Below are 13,722 nucleotides of genomic sequence, written 5' to 3'. Positions count from 1 at the left end.
AGTTACAGCAGCATTGGAGACATAAATCGTATCTATTCAAGCCCATGTGCAGCAATTACTGTGATATTATTTATGATGATGAGCAGGGATTTACTATATGTTTGGGTCTGACGTTGCCTTGATTCTGGAACAAGAGTTTTTCAGCTTCTATCTACAGTCAAGGATATATTGTTTTGCAATACAGTGCAGGGTAGTAAATAACTAGAGTTATATGTACAGTTGTTTAATATGTTGTATATCTTAATGTCTATGTGGACATTAAGTCTATGCAATAAGCTTTACAGCTTTTTTTGCTTGCAGTCCAAAGTAGACATGAAAAGGAAGGGTCACACAACATACGCCTCTTCTTTAAACCAAACCAGGCAATAAAGACACTCAGACAATAAAGTGGGGTACCTGTACTTGGATGCTGTAATTAAGATTTGAAAATAACACAACAACAGACAACAGATTTGACATGACGTTTTCATTTGTTTGCTATGAGAGTGATGGATTTCTACATGAGGAATAAAAATGTGCAAAATTATGAACATTTTGGCTTCTAAGTCCTGTCCTTCTTCTTACACTGGGCTTTGGTCGCTAACAGAACACGTCACTCTTAGACTGCAGGCTAACTCGTGGTTCATAGTGTATATAAAAGCCTTCAACTTTCATGCCCCTCTTCTGTGGAACCAGCTCCTAGTCTGGACTTAGGAGACAGCCACACCCTGCACTTTTAAGATTAGGCTTCAAACTTTCCCTTTTCGATTTTGCATATAGTTACCCTTAAACATCCCTTAGTTATATACGCTGCATTTAATCATTAGTTATTATTAATCTCTGGCTCTCTTCCACAGTGTATCTATTGTCCTGTCTTCCTCCCCTCACCCCTACTGGTCAGAGCAGATAGCTGCCCCTCCCTGAGCCTGATTCCGATAAAGGTTTCTTTCTGTTAAAAGGGACCTCCTATGGTCCCTTGAGCAAGCACCAACTCATCTGATTGTTGGGGTTTTTCTTGAATTTAATTTGAAATCTTTAATAAAATACTGACTTTATGTCATTGAGGTGACATAAAACTCCTGTCATGTTGTGTATCAATGTGTAACTAGCCAACTTCAAAGCCAGCAGTATAATAGTGTAGCTGCTCTACTACTACTGCATACAGCGTTAAGTGTACAAGTCACCATTAAGTTATATGTTCTCTGGGAGAATACAGACCAGTTAGTTGTAGTTAACTTCTAAGTTTACATTCACAGCATATGGCTGATTTGCATTGAAGTACTCCCTGTGGATACGTTTAAGCACATTTAAACAGCAAAACAGGACGTGCCAAAAAAGATCCAAGTTCAGAATTCCCGAGCATTGAATCCAACAGTGCAGTACAAATCCGATGAACTTCTGTCTTCAGGGAGAGGAACAATCCAATCCACATTGACCAGAGTCCAAGTGCACTCCAGTATATTCCTGAAATACTAATTAAACAGTTTTCTTAAAACACACTATTAAGTGTACTGATACAAGCAGATAAAGAATGGTATCTTCTACCTGTATCACAGCTGTAATAAGGCTACACACTTGTAGACAGTGAACAGTGTACAGCTTAATTAAGCTTCCTGAGAGTTACTGAGAAGCAAACAAGTACAACCCCAGGATCAACACAAGAGGAGCGTTAGATGAAATCAGCTTTTTCTATTGGATCCCTCATTCTCTGGCCTTTTCTATAACCTGTACACACTGAGGTATTACAATCGCAGCACATTTGATTTGCAACTTATTATCCTATAACTAAACAAAGTTTCAAATGCAAACTTCTTACAAAGTCAGTACTGAAAGACTTATGACTCCAGGCCTATTGATCACTATGTGCTGTGATTTATGATGATGTATTTTTTAAAGGAAGCCCTCAAGCCAGGCTGCTGCAGCATCGGCTTAGAGACACCGGCTCAAATCTTTATTTGCACTTACTTAAATGTAACTTGCATTTCTGATGATGTGCATCTATGAGCATCTTTATTGCTGTTTGGAGCCCACTCATCAGCACATAAACACCTTAATGAAGACTACTATTGGGGCCTGAATTACAGAAAAGGCAGGGAAGCACTTGTGTGTGTTGTATTATATTATCTAAGGGAAAGAGGCAGATGGAAAAGGAAGCTTTGATAAAGGCAAAGTCAAGCTTTTAGTAGAATCATTGTCCTCCGAGCCTCGTCAAACCATGGTGCACTGATGCATACCAAGCGCAGAGGAATCGAAAAGCGGGGGATTCTAACTTCATTTGATCGAATCTTACTCCGCTTTGTTTTTTTATTGTTGTTATCTATGTGCCAATTCAGCCATTTTTCATTTAGCTCATGCACATTTTGGAACAATAAACAAACAATACAAATAAAAAAGCAACAAACTGTTTTATCCTGCTGCAACAAATATTATGCTGGCTTAGTTATCTGTAAGGTGTTATTGTTAGACAGTAGGCAGTGATACACAAGTAAACCTTAGTGGAACTAAACAGTCAAGGCTTAGCATCTATTCATTGGATATTTGCAAATATGCCAAAGTAACAATAAGATAGAAACTCCATCAGAAGTGGATGGCTTTACCTCGACGGTGTCTGTGTGTATTCTGTCTGTGTGAATAAAGACCAGCTGAGCAGCAGACTCAGGCAGTATTCACAAGGGCTTTCTCTTTTAGAGTTTGCTTTACGAAATGGGTCTGCACCTCTGGCATCCCACTGAGATGTTGTGCCAACGATTTCATCGTTATCTACTGCATATGAAAGCACTATACATATGCTTATGTATAATAATAAGTCTTGTTTTGAAGTAGTTTAAATGTAGAAAGCTAAAAAAAAGCCAATATGTATAATTCTTAGATCATGCTGGGTTTAAGTTCAACGTGAGGTCTGTAACGTTCATACAAGATATTGCAATTACTCACTGTTTCTCCGCGCTGGCCAGGGTGTCCGGGCAGCCCATCCTTGCCAGGTGGTCCCTGTCAGGTAGAAAACAAGACATACATTCACCAGTTTTTTCATTCAAAGTTTTTTTTCTAAGCAACAAGTTTTATTACTACAATTTTGTGCAAATGGTTTGTGGGCAGTGTAAACATAATATTGAGAAAGGAAAAACCCTTGAATATCTCGAAGTAGTTGAATGGCATGAAAATAGGCTCAGGGCTAGAGTTTTTTTGTTTATTTTTGTGTGAAATAAACATCGTTACGGGCTGAGACGTGAGAGCCAGCTATGAATGTAACCGGAATCAATAGGTGGAAATTACCACTTGTCTCCTGCCTTGACTGGGTAGTGAGAAAATGAGCTCTGCTTCAATAACAGTTAGAGTAATGACCTCTGAACAGAATTAGGGATATTGCTATGTATTACTACACCCTATGAATTCTTCAAATTGAATCAATTGTGACTTCTAATGTTTGAAAACAGGCTATTTTGCTATTGCAACACCGAGGAAGGGTAAATAAAGTAAGAGATTAGACACAGAGCCTTGCAAAACCACAAAGCCTCAGTGTAGATGCTTTTTTAGTCTGAGAGGCCAAGTGGCTTTCTTCTGTTCCAAGGATGGAGAAATACTTACAGGGGGGCCTTTTGGTCCAGGGAAACCTACTGGTCCCTGTGGTCCTTGAGGTCCCTGCAATCAACACACGGTCAAATTAAGGTTATGACATTATGCAAAAAGGCAAAACAAAACCTAAAAGTGAAAAAGTGTCAGGCTCTGGGATTGCTTATGGCTAATTTCGAAACAAGGTTGGAGAAGTGGAGCTTTTCGAATTGAAAAACTAGCCTCACCCTGAGGTAAGTAACTGTGCCTCAGGTCATAAATGATATGATGTGACTACTGGTAAGACTCGCCTCACTTTCTAACCACACAGAAAAGTAGTGAGAGTAAAAGTGTATCTGGAGTTTTTCTTTGCAATGATTTATTTGTCCAGCTAACCTTAAAATTTCAGTAGCATGGATATTTTTTTGAAATCCAATATTATATTGTTATAAAGATAACTTCAAAAAAAGTCCCTATCTGATCTGACTAAATCAAGCAGACAACATCACAGGGAGGATTATAATCATGGCAATAATAATAAGCCAAAAATACCTTTTGAATTCTCCAAGTTCATCAACATAAACATTAACTCCAAATAAACTTTGTTGTATCCTAATATATTACTTTTCATTGTTGTAGAAAAGACCAGGGGGACCTCAGCTTATATAATTAATGAGGGGTTGAAACCAGCTGAAAGCTAAACTGCATGTTAAAAAAATCAGGGTAATGACTAAAAGCTGTTATACAAATAGTATCTTAATTACTTAAGGGGGGAAAAGTGTCTTGGCCACCCACAATGTTACAAATAGAGACATTCATATTGTGGGGTTGTGTATCCGAGTCTGTAGAGTCAAATATGCTAAAGAAGGATTTCAGTTACTTTACATTATTGAGGTAACAAGTGTTTTATTTAAGGAGATTAAACATAAATCGATGAAACATCTAATACAAGTTTAATTTTCTGCAGTCTAATAAAAGCTTCAAAGCTGACTCCATCATTTAAGGTTATCTTTTAATCATCCTTATTCATCAGATTCAAATTTATTTCACCTCACTTGTCCATGTTCATAGGAGTTTAACAAAAGAGGATGTTCATACTGTTACAGAGTTCATGACACTACATCTCAGATAGCTTAAATATCAAAGAACTGTTGACAGCAGTCCATTAATATCTGCTTCAATCACTGTGCCATTACTGTATTAGATCAGTAAAAAAGAAAACTTTAAGTCTGTGAAAGCATATCTATGATAAACATTTACCTTTGAGACTGAAAAAACGATTTTATGACTGATTAATGATGAAATCCCTGTACCTAGCCGAGGACAAGTAGGAGCAACATGTGCCATTATTTCATTTCTGTTGTTACCAACTTTCAACTTTCAGGAAAGAGGCTCAGTTTTCCCGATCAACTAAAATTCATCACACTGTGTCAGTACAAATAGTGCTGGTAGGTAAATGCTAATGGAAACAGAGCATTTGCTGCAGGTGCTTAACAGCCTTCCTTCTTTCAGGCCTTCACTAAATCAAGCCAATGTTTCTCATTTCTTTGATACACAACAAAATCAAATTCCACTAAAACGGCACTAGAAACCTAACAAAATCTAATGAAAGTTATTAAATAAGGTGTCACTGCTGGGAATCTCTTTTTGTGCAGCAACTGCACACTGTTTCCTTTCCTTTGTTTTGCTGAGTAAGCCACCCAGCACTAAACATCTAGTTTTGAAGCGCTTTCTTTCCTTTCTTTCCTCCTTTCCTTTCGGAGTGTCAGTTTGAAATGCAGCAAAGGAGCAATTTACTTTATTGCAATGCTGGGAGCCAAGTGATAGGGTGAAAAAACACAAAACAAAAATGCTGCTGTCTGTAGGAACAGTGATATAGCATTAAGGCAAAATCCCAGCTGACAACAACGTATAGAACAGAAGTCTTATTATAATATTATATGATGCCTGAATTACCCCTCATTAAAAATGAAACAAACGATTTATCGATTGATTAACTAATTTCTTAATTATTATTTATCCTCCTGTTGAACTAGAAAAGTAAAAGTAAGGCACAGCCATCATTTTAGTAGATGCTAGAGATCTACTGGGAAGAAAAAAAGCATATAGGTTAGCATCTTTTCTTACTATTTATCTTTAATGCTTAGAATCCAGTTTGATGAGATAGACCTAATACCAACAATTACAAGTATATTTCTAATGCAAGGACAACAAAAACAAACTGGTATGGACCTAAACCTTGTGTGCTTTTAAAATGCATAACAGCTACTGCAGGCTCAGTGTGTTGGACTTACTCTCTCACCAGGTGGGCCAGGAGGACCGTCGTTGCCTGCTGTGCCCTTCAGCACACAAAAACAAATCATCATCAGCTCAAATTAAAAAAAAAAAGCAGCTCTATTTAATTATGTGACAAAGTAGCAATTTAATTGAAAAGTCTTGACTCTTTGTGAGTAGTGTTTTGTTGTAACGGCTATAGCATCAGGACCTTGGGTCCAGGTTTTCCTGTTGGACCTCTGGCTCCTCGAGCGCCCCTGGGACCCTAAAGAGAGAGAGAGACAAAGTCATGTTAAGCACACGACTTTATGGCAACAACAGTCTAGATCAACAGCTATAATATATGCACATAATTTGACTGGAAGAATAATTTAAACGATTCAACAATGTTTACACTAATAGCCCATTAATCACAAAAAATATGGCGTGAACAGGACCTACCGTCGGACCTCTTTGTCCTCGCGGACCAGATTTGCCAGCAGTGCCCTGTTAGGTAACAAAAAAATTAAAAAAGGCTTAAGCACAGATTCTGCTCGTCTGTCCTCATCCAGCATTAATCCACTTAACATATGAAACCCCATTAACATGTGTTCCACACAAAGCATCTCTTCTACATCGAGCAACAACCAGAGAACAGTGTGTTCCCTGTTCAAGCAGGGAACACACTGTAGTGACTCATTATTTCCTTTTAACTGATAAATAAACAATAATTTGTAATTACAGGACACAGTGCAATGTCATTTACCTGTATGGGCCTACTAAGAAAACCTTGAATTTAAACTGTGATCCCATTAATAAATGTAAACGGCTCATATGGAAATATAAATAAAGAGTACAGGAGTTATGTTCATTGAAAGCAAAGAATTTTTAAGTAACTATTTGGCTTCTCACATCAGAAGAGAAATTTTGACTTTGGCTGGATTGCTTTATTTCACAAAATAACCTCTGTGTGCCAAATAAAGCTGTTAGATGGACCTGGCTTTGGTCAAATAATACAGTTTAAAGTATCCACTTAATAAAAGATTTTTAAGCCAATTTATTTAATAACTTTTTATACTTTTAATAATCTTTATATTAAAGTGGATTTCAAACTAATACTCTCTCCCACTACCTCCACCTTTAATAAAACGAATGGTGTTGAGCTGGGGATATCTGGCTTACTGCACACGTCAGTGGTGAACGTGCAAATATGAAAACTCAAACAGCATCTCAGCAACTCTCCAAAACTGCGTGAGTGCAACTCTTTTTCAAGCCAAGAAATGAGGCCATGGGCTCAATGAAAGCACAATTGTTTCCGCACCTTTTGTTCTCTCCCTGACATTGATTTCACTGCTGTTATTTATTTATTTATTTATTTTTGTGCCGAGTCACCATGCAGATGCTTTGTAATGGGAATCAATTTTCTTTTGTGCTGGACCGTGATGTCGTGGTGATTTTCATACACAAAAACTTAATGCATGTGTTTTCTTACCCTGCCTCCTTTCTCGCCATTGGCTCCGGGGAATCCAGGGAAACCGCTTGAGCCCTGTCGACAGGAGGTAGATATGTCGTGGAGGGAAAGTACAGAAACACAAGAGAAGCTGTGAGGGTCAGCACATGCATAATAATTAAAGCTCATCCTGTATTTATCTGCACTGCTGTTGCATGTCATCTTCAGTTACTTTTACACTGTTAACCCCACGCTCCTGTCAAATAGCCTGAATCTAGAGTTTGAAACATAAGGGGGTTAAAAAAAGCTGTTCCTTATCTATACTGCACTATACTTCTTGTTAAAGAACATTTTCTCAGTCCATATAAAATAATTGACACACTGAAACAAGAAGAGGGAAACTTTACAACATGGCACAAAATATCTTTAAACACGAGACAAAGTGACATTTTCTGTAATCATACTGTGAACAGGGGGATTTTTTTTTAAAAAGCTTACCTATTCTGCAGAGCCTCAAATGTTGCATTGGGGACATTCAACAAAAATTGAATCCATGGCAAACTTTACCTCCGTAAAGCAATAACACTAAAATTTTGCACTGCCAAAATAAAGCTGTGTTGTTTACTCATTTAGGGAATTATAGCCTTGTTAGTGACACCTTATTAAAAAGTGATGCCAATTTTTTTAAAATATTTTTTTGAAAAATAACTAAAAAAAATTAAAATAACCAGCGTGCTATAATATGGGATGTTTGTCAGCTGCGTTATTTCCGAGTAACCTGGCAAACCCGATGACTTGAAGTACCACAGCCAACAAAGTAAACCACCATTTAATATTTGTTATCTATTATTATCCAAGAAAAACACCAACAAAAAAACTTGATTTTTACAAACGTACCTTAGGTCCTTGTCTTCCAGGATAACCTGGCAATCCTGGGACACCCAGTTTACCCTGAGAGACATTAACACCACAAGTAAGCACAGGAATACAATTTTAGCACAACTGCAGTCAGAGCTATGTTACCTTTTCTCCAGCAAGACCAAGAGGACCAGATTCACCAGGGGGCCCAGCTCTGCCTTTAGGACCCTCAGGACCATCCTCTCCACGGGACCCAATCAAACCAATTTCACCCTACAATCAACAAATATATAACAACATATCTTAATTTTCCATCCAAATAGTAAAGATTCAACTAAATGTTGAGTCATCAGTGTTTTTATTTCAGTCAAGCTCCTCACCCGGTCTCCTTTGATTCCCATGTCCCCCTTGAAACCCGGGAAACCGTCCTCACCCTGAAATGAGAGAAGTTAGTGAATTTTCTGGCATTTTTGGGGTTAATTTACTATATTCTTGCTAAAAGCATTGTTTAACTGTCTGAAATTGATTATTTTTTCTAAGAAACTCCCTGAAACTTTTTTTTAAAAGTTATTTTTTGAAAATCTTTTAAAGCTTCAGCCTTCTTAGGTTCACTGTGTAAATCACAGGATTGACAGTGCTATCTGCTGGTCAGATAGTGGAATAGCACCTGCATGGAAACGTAAAGCTGTTGACATTTTCATCCTCTACATTTGCAGCAGTGCCCATTCACTTTTATTTGTGACTGTTTATATACCGATGTACCAAATTAGAAAACATTATATAATTTGCTCTAGTTTTAAAGACACAAGACACTCAGTATATCTACAATACACCGAATGATGCTCGGGTTTATTGACTTTGTGAATAAATGGACTGAAGGACACGATTGAGTTCATCCAAACTTATTACCCTTTTCTTTGAAACTTTCACTTGTCCATGTTTTCAACTCTCTGATGCATAATGCAGTACTGAGCACGTCTGTTGCCACCAACTCGCATCGCAAAGACCACACGCACACACCTCAAGAAAAGCACATCCTTTATTCATAACAAACGCTTTCTCCTCGAGGTTTTGGCTTTTGGATCTCTTGCTATAAATAATTCAATAAAAAATGATATGAATACCTGTCATTGTAGTAAGAACAACATCTCTCAGTCAGATAATGGATTTTTTTTACAGTGACACAGCTGTATTGATCTTGAATAAAAGTTATGCCTATCTATATATAAAAAATATTAGTTTAAATTCTACATGGATACATGCACAGTTCAACACTTCAGAAACTGCTTGGAGTTGATTGTAGTGGGCTTTCAAAAATATTCTAGAGCATGACAGCTTTACATTCAACAGTGGATCGAGGGTCACTTTAAGAAAGTCTCCGTCTTTGCTGAAGAAGGCTATCGACTGACCTCTACATTCAGGCTCCAGCAGCTGTCCACTCCAGCTCAAAGGACTCAAACCAAAGCTGGGAGTGCTGGTAAACAGCCACTGTTGGAGAGGTCCTGCCTGTGACGTTCAACTATCTACTAGCTGTTCCCAAACATTATTTTTGATGCCTTCAGTTTTATCACAAGATGAAGTTTAGACTGACAGTCTGCAATTCACTATGCCAACTTCCTTAACAGAAACCAAGGGAGTTATCCCATTGAACTGACTCCCATTTGGTTCTTTACTTTGACTTTAGCAATACATTATGTATAATTATTAAGCTATTTTTGTTTATATTTTATATAAAAAAAATTGTGTAAAATAATATATATATTTTAAAAAGACATATATACCTTCTCTCCCTTTGATCCCTTGAGACCACGGACACCATCTGCACCCTGCAGGACAGAAGCCAGAGATTAGAATGATGACAATGATGTCTAGCAGGACAAACTCCTGTAGAATAATAAAAAGCGTTTGGACAATCAAATACATGCCTCATCAAACATCATACCTTAACACCACGAGGACCAGGATAACCAATGGGACCCTGTGGACCTGATGGACCCTGGAGCAAAGAAAGAGTTTATGATTACTGGGGCTAACGCTTAGCAGATAAATGCAGATGGCATTAATAATAACTTGTAATTACATATTTAAATACCCGATTAGTGTCAATTTAAGATGGTTCGCCATTACAATTGCATCGTAAACAATCAGTGTTGGTCAATTATTGAACCAAGCTAAACTGTAATATTAAATACTGGCACAACATAAGCTCAGTTAACAAAAGGTTATGTGATCTGAATATGAATAACAATTAAAAAGTGAATGAATGAATAAATGAACAAATGAAAAAAATAAAAAAATAAATAAAAATAAGATAAAATTCTGTGACTTCAAAACACCTACTTGGGCTCCTTTCTCTCCAGGTGGCCCCTCCTTACCAGGATGACCCTGCAAAACAAAACAAAGACATCACAACATGGTTAAAACTTGCAAAACTATTGAACTTAGTGAATGCTGTGACCTAATGTGTGTCACTGAGCTACGTGATGCAACCGTTTATGATGTTGAAGCAACTTCACAAAAAAGAACCCCAGCGTTTCTTTCTGAATTCATATTAAGATCAATTTCTAGCTTTTGTGTTGTCCTTCAAACACATGGCAAACCAACAAAAGAGTTACTATTTCAGAGCAAAGCTGAATTGTAGTGCATTCACACAATGCTGCATTAATTATAAGGGTAAACTTGTGTGCTCTATGGTGCTTTTTTGCAAACAATAGCATAGTATATTAGCAGATATACTACAAGTACAAGTTTTTCTAGTAATAATATTAAATTAGATATTTGTGTGATGGCCACTGATGAAGTAAGGTTTATCGTACAGACAGACAGGTTGCCCACAAACATAATGGATCCTTTGGCCTCTGACATCCCGATCTGAAGTGTGACATTGAGGTAGAGGGCTGTAAATCACCAGGCTCTGGCGCCTGAGGCCAGCTAAGGCTGTCTGCCTGTTGAACTTACACACCTCTCCAAGTAAGGGCAGTGAAGGAGGTATGACATGAACAACTACGGGTCGAAATAACAAATCCCGTAGGCTATTTATCAAATTTCTGGTGATGGAAAATGCCACGAGAGATGTCTGAGGTACAGTTCTGCCATGTTGCACAAAAAGGATTAAATAAAAATCAAAATATTGTCCATGTGCATTTTTTGAAGCACATAGCTTGCACAACAACTTCATTTATAGTCTCAAATGCATATGAGATATTTCAAGAAAAACAAACAAACAAAAAATCGGGCCATTTCCAAAAATCATTACCAACAGACTGAAGGTATAACACAAATAAGTCAAGGAGTCACTGTATATGTGTGCATCTGTGTGTGCGCTGTCTGTTTTCTTAGCAATCTACTTTCCACTTGGTGGGTTTATGCAGAGGATTCAATAGAGAATACTGTTGTTTCAGGTCATTTGAATGAATGGTTCTTATTTTACGGTATAAGCTTTTTATTTTTTCTGCTTTCACAACTTCTGATAACTTGCAGGTGAGACGTGTGAGACGAATATTCTCAAAACCACCTCCACATGTAAATTTTCAATCTGTGTGAGTTATGGCCACCACAATTTTACAATGTTCCAGACATGGTTCCTGACTTTTAAGGGGAAGCATGTAACTAATTTAACTTGGGTTTTGGTTTGATTTTTTATTAATGACTGCACTTTTTGTTTGCATACTTAAGAACAATTTTTTAGCAAAATGTCCATTTCATCTACTCAGCACCCATAGTTAAATTCTTAATCTATGGGAACTAAAACTTCCCTTTATTTTTGCAAAACAAATAAAGGAAAGGCTCTCAAAGTGGATTGTCCACAAACTAAACTTTGCATGTCTATTGTTTCGCTAATCCTCAATGATCTCGTAAGTACTTTAGCTGTGCAGCTATCTTTGAACTTGGTGGTTATATAAAAGTGCACAATTTCCCCATATTTAAACGGCAGTACTAAACTACTACTAATACTAGTACAAAATAAAAAGTAAAAAATAGCACCCACAATTTTAGTGAATATTAAATGAGTAAAGTGGTGTTAGATTATCTTTTTTGTGGGATATGTATGTATGTAATATTGATATACAGTATGCATGTGTTTAGGTCACAAGAGCACTCACAGGGGGCCCATCAGCTCCAGGTAATCCAGGCAACCCCGACCTGCCCTGAGGTCCCTGCATGAGGAAAAGAAAAAGACAGATTTTAAAAAACGTCCAGGATTCTTATGAAGGTCACGTGCAGGTTCAAATAAGCTAAATGCAACTTTTTGACTTTAGCATAGATTCTTAGTTTTGATGAAAGAAAACTCAAGGAAAAAGAAATTCTATCATAAACAAAAAATAAATAAACTGAATTTAAATTTTAAATTGTAGTTAGATAAATGCAACTAAGCTTCCTTAACAAAGAGACATGACAAAGAAGCATGCAGTACATAGCATACTTAGCATGAATCTTGCTAACCTGCAGATACCAAATTTGCCTTATTTTGCCAAATAATGCAAAAGTTACATCAAATCATGGGTCTTTATATCTTATATCAAATACAGTTTACTGATTCGGCAACTTAATAATTCCTCGCACAAGACTACGTTTTTTTGTACCAACAAACATTTCATTCACCAGGTACAAACCGTAATGCTTTAATAATAAGCTTTCAAATAATGAAGACAGAAATAAACACACTTTTTCTCCAGGTGGTCCAATGGAGCCTTGAGGACCAGGAAGACCCTGCAAAACAAGAGACAGATAGAGATGAGAGTCGATATAGCAACAACAGGCATGCTCAAACACATGCGCAAGCTGGATAAACTGAAGCATTTGTTGGAGCTGTAAATAGTTTAGCTGGTAAAGAAATGTTAAGCCTGTGTGTTTAAGTGTGCTTGTTCTTTCTAAGTGGGGTATATTGGTCCTTAGCATTCTTGCAAATCCTTAAATATTTGTTTATGTGCTCCCATATATGCATTTCTGAGTCCCTACCTGCCATTGCCCTTTATATTTGTTGGTTTGGTTGTGTTTCTGTCCTTGTTTCCCATGCTTTTGTCTTCATGTCTTTCAGCATTAGTTATTTATCTTTTGGTTACTTTCCGTTGTACTGTGAAAGTTCGTCTTCCCATTTGTCTTGTATTTTTACTTCCCACCTTTGCTCCTTTGCCTTCTATGCCTGACAGTCGGCCCATGTGCCCTTTTCCCCACTTGTGTGTCATTTTTTAAACCAATGCTCAGTGTATACAGAGGCTACAAGCAAACTGTCAAACTTGCTTAGGAAGAATCCTAACAGAGGGAAGTGACACAGAATCTCTCTTAGTGGCAGCCATAATAACCCTTAATAAAAACTGGATGAATTTTCTAATGACTAAGGAAAGGTGCTCCAGTGATTCTTTCATCCCCTCCTTCAGCAGTAGATAGACCAGACCAATCCTTTTATGAAGTGAAAGGAGATAATGCCCTCCCATTATTCATAGCGACATAATACATGAACATCATTAACTGCAATGAGCATCACTGACATGTGACAGTTAAATGTTCATTAGTAGTGCCGTTTCTATTTGATGCCAAAACGTGCTGATAAAATTTGAACCTTCAATGAGAGGTGACCTCTCCGGTGAACGTTATTTGTATTTAATGATGAGTCCGAATTCCGTCCTTTGTAA

The 13,722-nt window shown here is 37.3% G+C and overlaps 1 protein-coding gene across 3 annotated transcripts in view; it reads right to left on the bottom strand.

Annotated features, from left to right (window-relative positions):
- The window catches only part of col11a1a (collagen, type XI, alpha 1a), a 69,221-nt gene that overhangs the window by 26,464 nt on the left and 29,035 nt on the right, over positions 1 to 13,722 (bottom strand). For all 3 annotated transcript variants that reach the window (XM_004569519.5, XM_004569518.5, XM_004569520.5), the window contains 14 exons: positions 12,755 to 12,799; positions 12,193 to 12,246; positions 10,430 to 10,474; positions 10,032 to 10,085; positions 9,871 to 9,915; positions 8,470 to 8,523; positions 8,255 to 8,362; positions 8,129 to 8,182; positions 7,274 to 7,327; positions 6,244 to 6,288; positions 6,014 to 6,067; positions 5,823 to 5,867; positions 3,565 to 3,618; positions 2,914 to 2,967 (listed from right to left, as the gene is read on the bottom strand). In XM_004569519.5, coding sequence (XP_004569576.1) covers positions 2,914 to 2,967; positions 3,565 to 3,618; positions 5,823 to 5,867; positions 6,014 to 6,067; positions 6,244 to 6,288; positions 7,274 to 7,327; positions 8,129 to 8,182; positions 8,255 to 8,362; positions 8,470 to 8,523; positions 9,871 to 9,915; positions 10,032 to 10,085; positions 10,430 to 10,474; positions 12,193 to 12,246; positions 12,755 to 12,799 — 765 coding nt within the window. The remainder of the gene's footprint in view (positions 1 to 2,913; positions 2,968 to 3,564; positions 3,619 to 5,822; positions 5,868 to 6,013; positions 6,068 to 6,243; positions 6,289 to 7,273; positions 7,328 to 8,128; positions 8,183 to 8,254; positions 8,363 to 8,469; positions 8,524 to 9,870; positions 9,916 to 10,031; positions 10,086 to 10,429; positions 10,475 to 12,192; positions 12,247 to 12,754; positions 12,800 to 13,722) is intronic.

This window comes from Maylandia zebra, linkage group LG9, assembly GCF_041146795.1.
Source record: "Maylandia zebra isolate NMK-2024a linkage group LG9, Mzebra_GT3a, whole genome shotgun sequence".
Classification (NCBI taxonomy): Eukaryota; Metazoa; Chordata; class Actinopteri; order Cichliformes; family Cichlidae; genus Maylandia; species Maylandia zebra.
The sequence above is the reverse complement of the archived record's forward strand: the minus strand, read 5'-3'. Positions and strand labels throughout refer to the sequence as shown.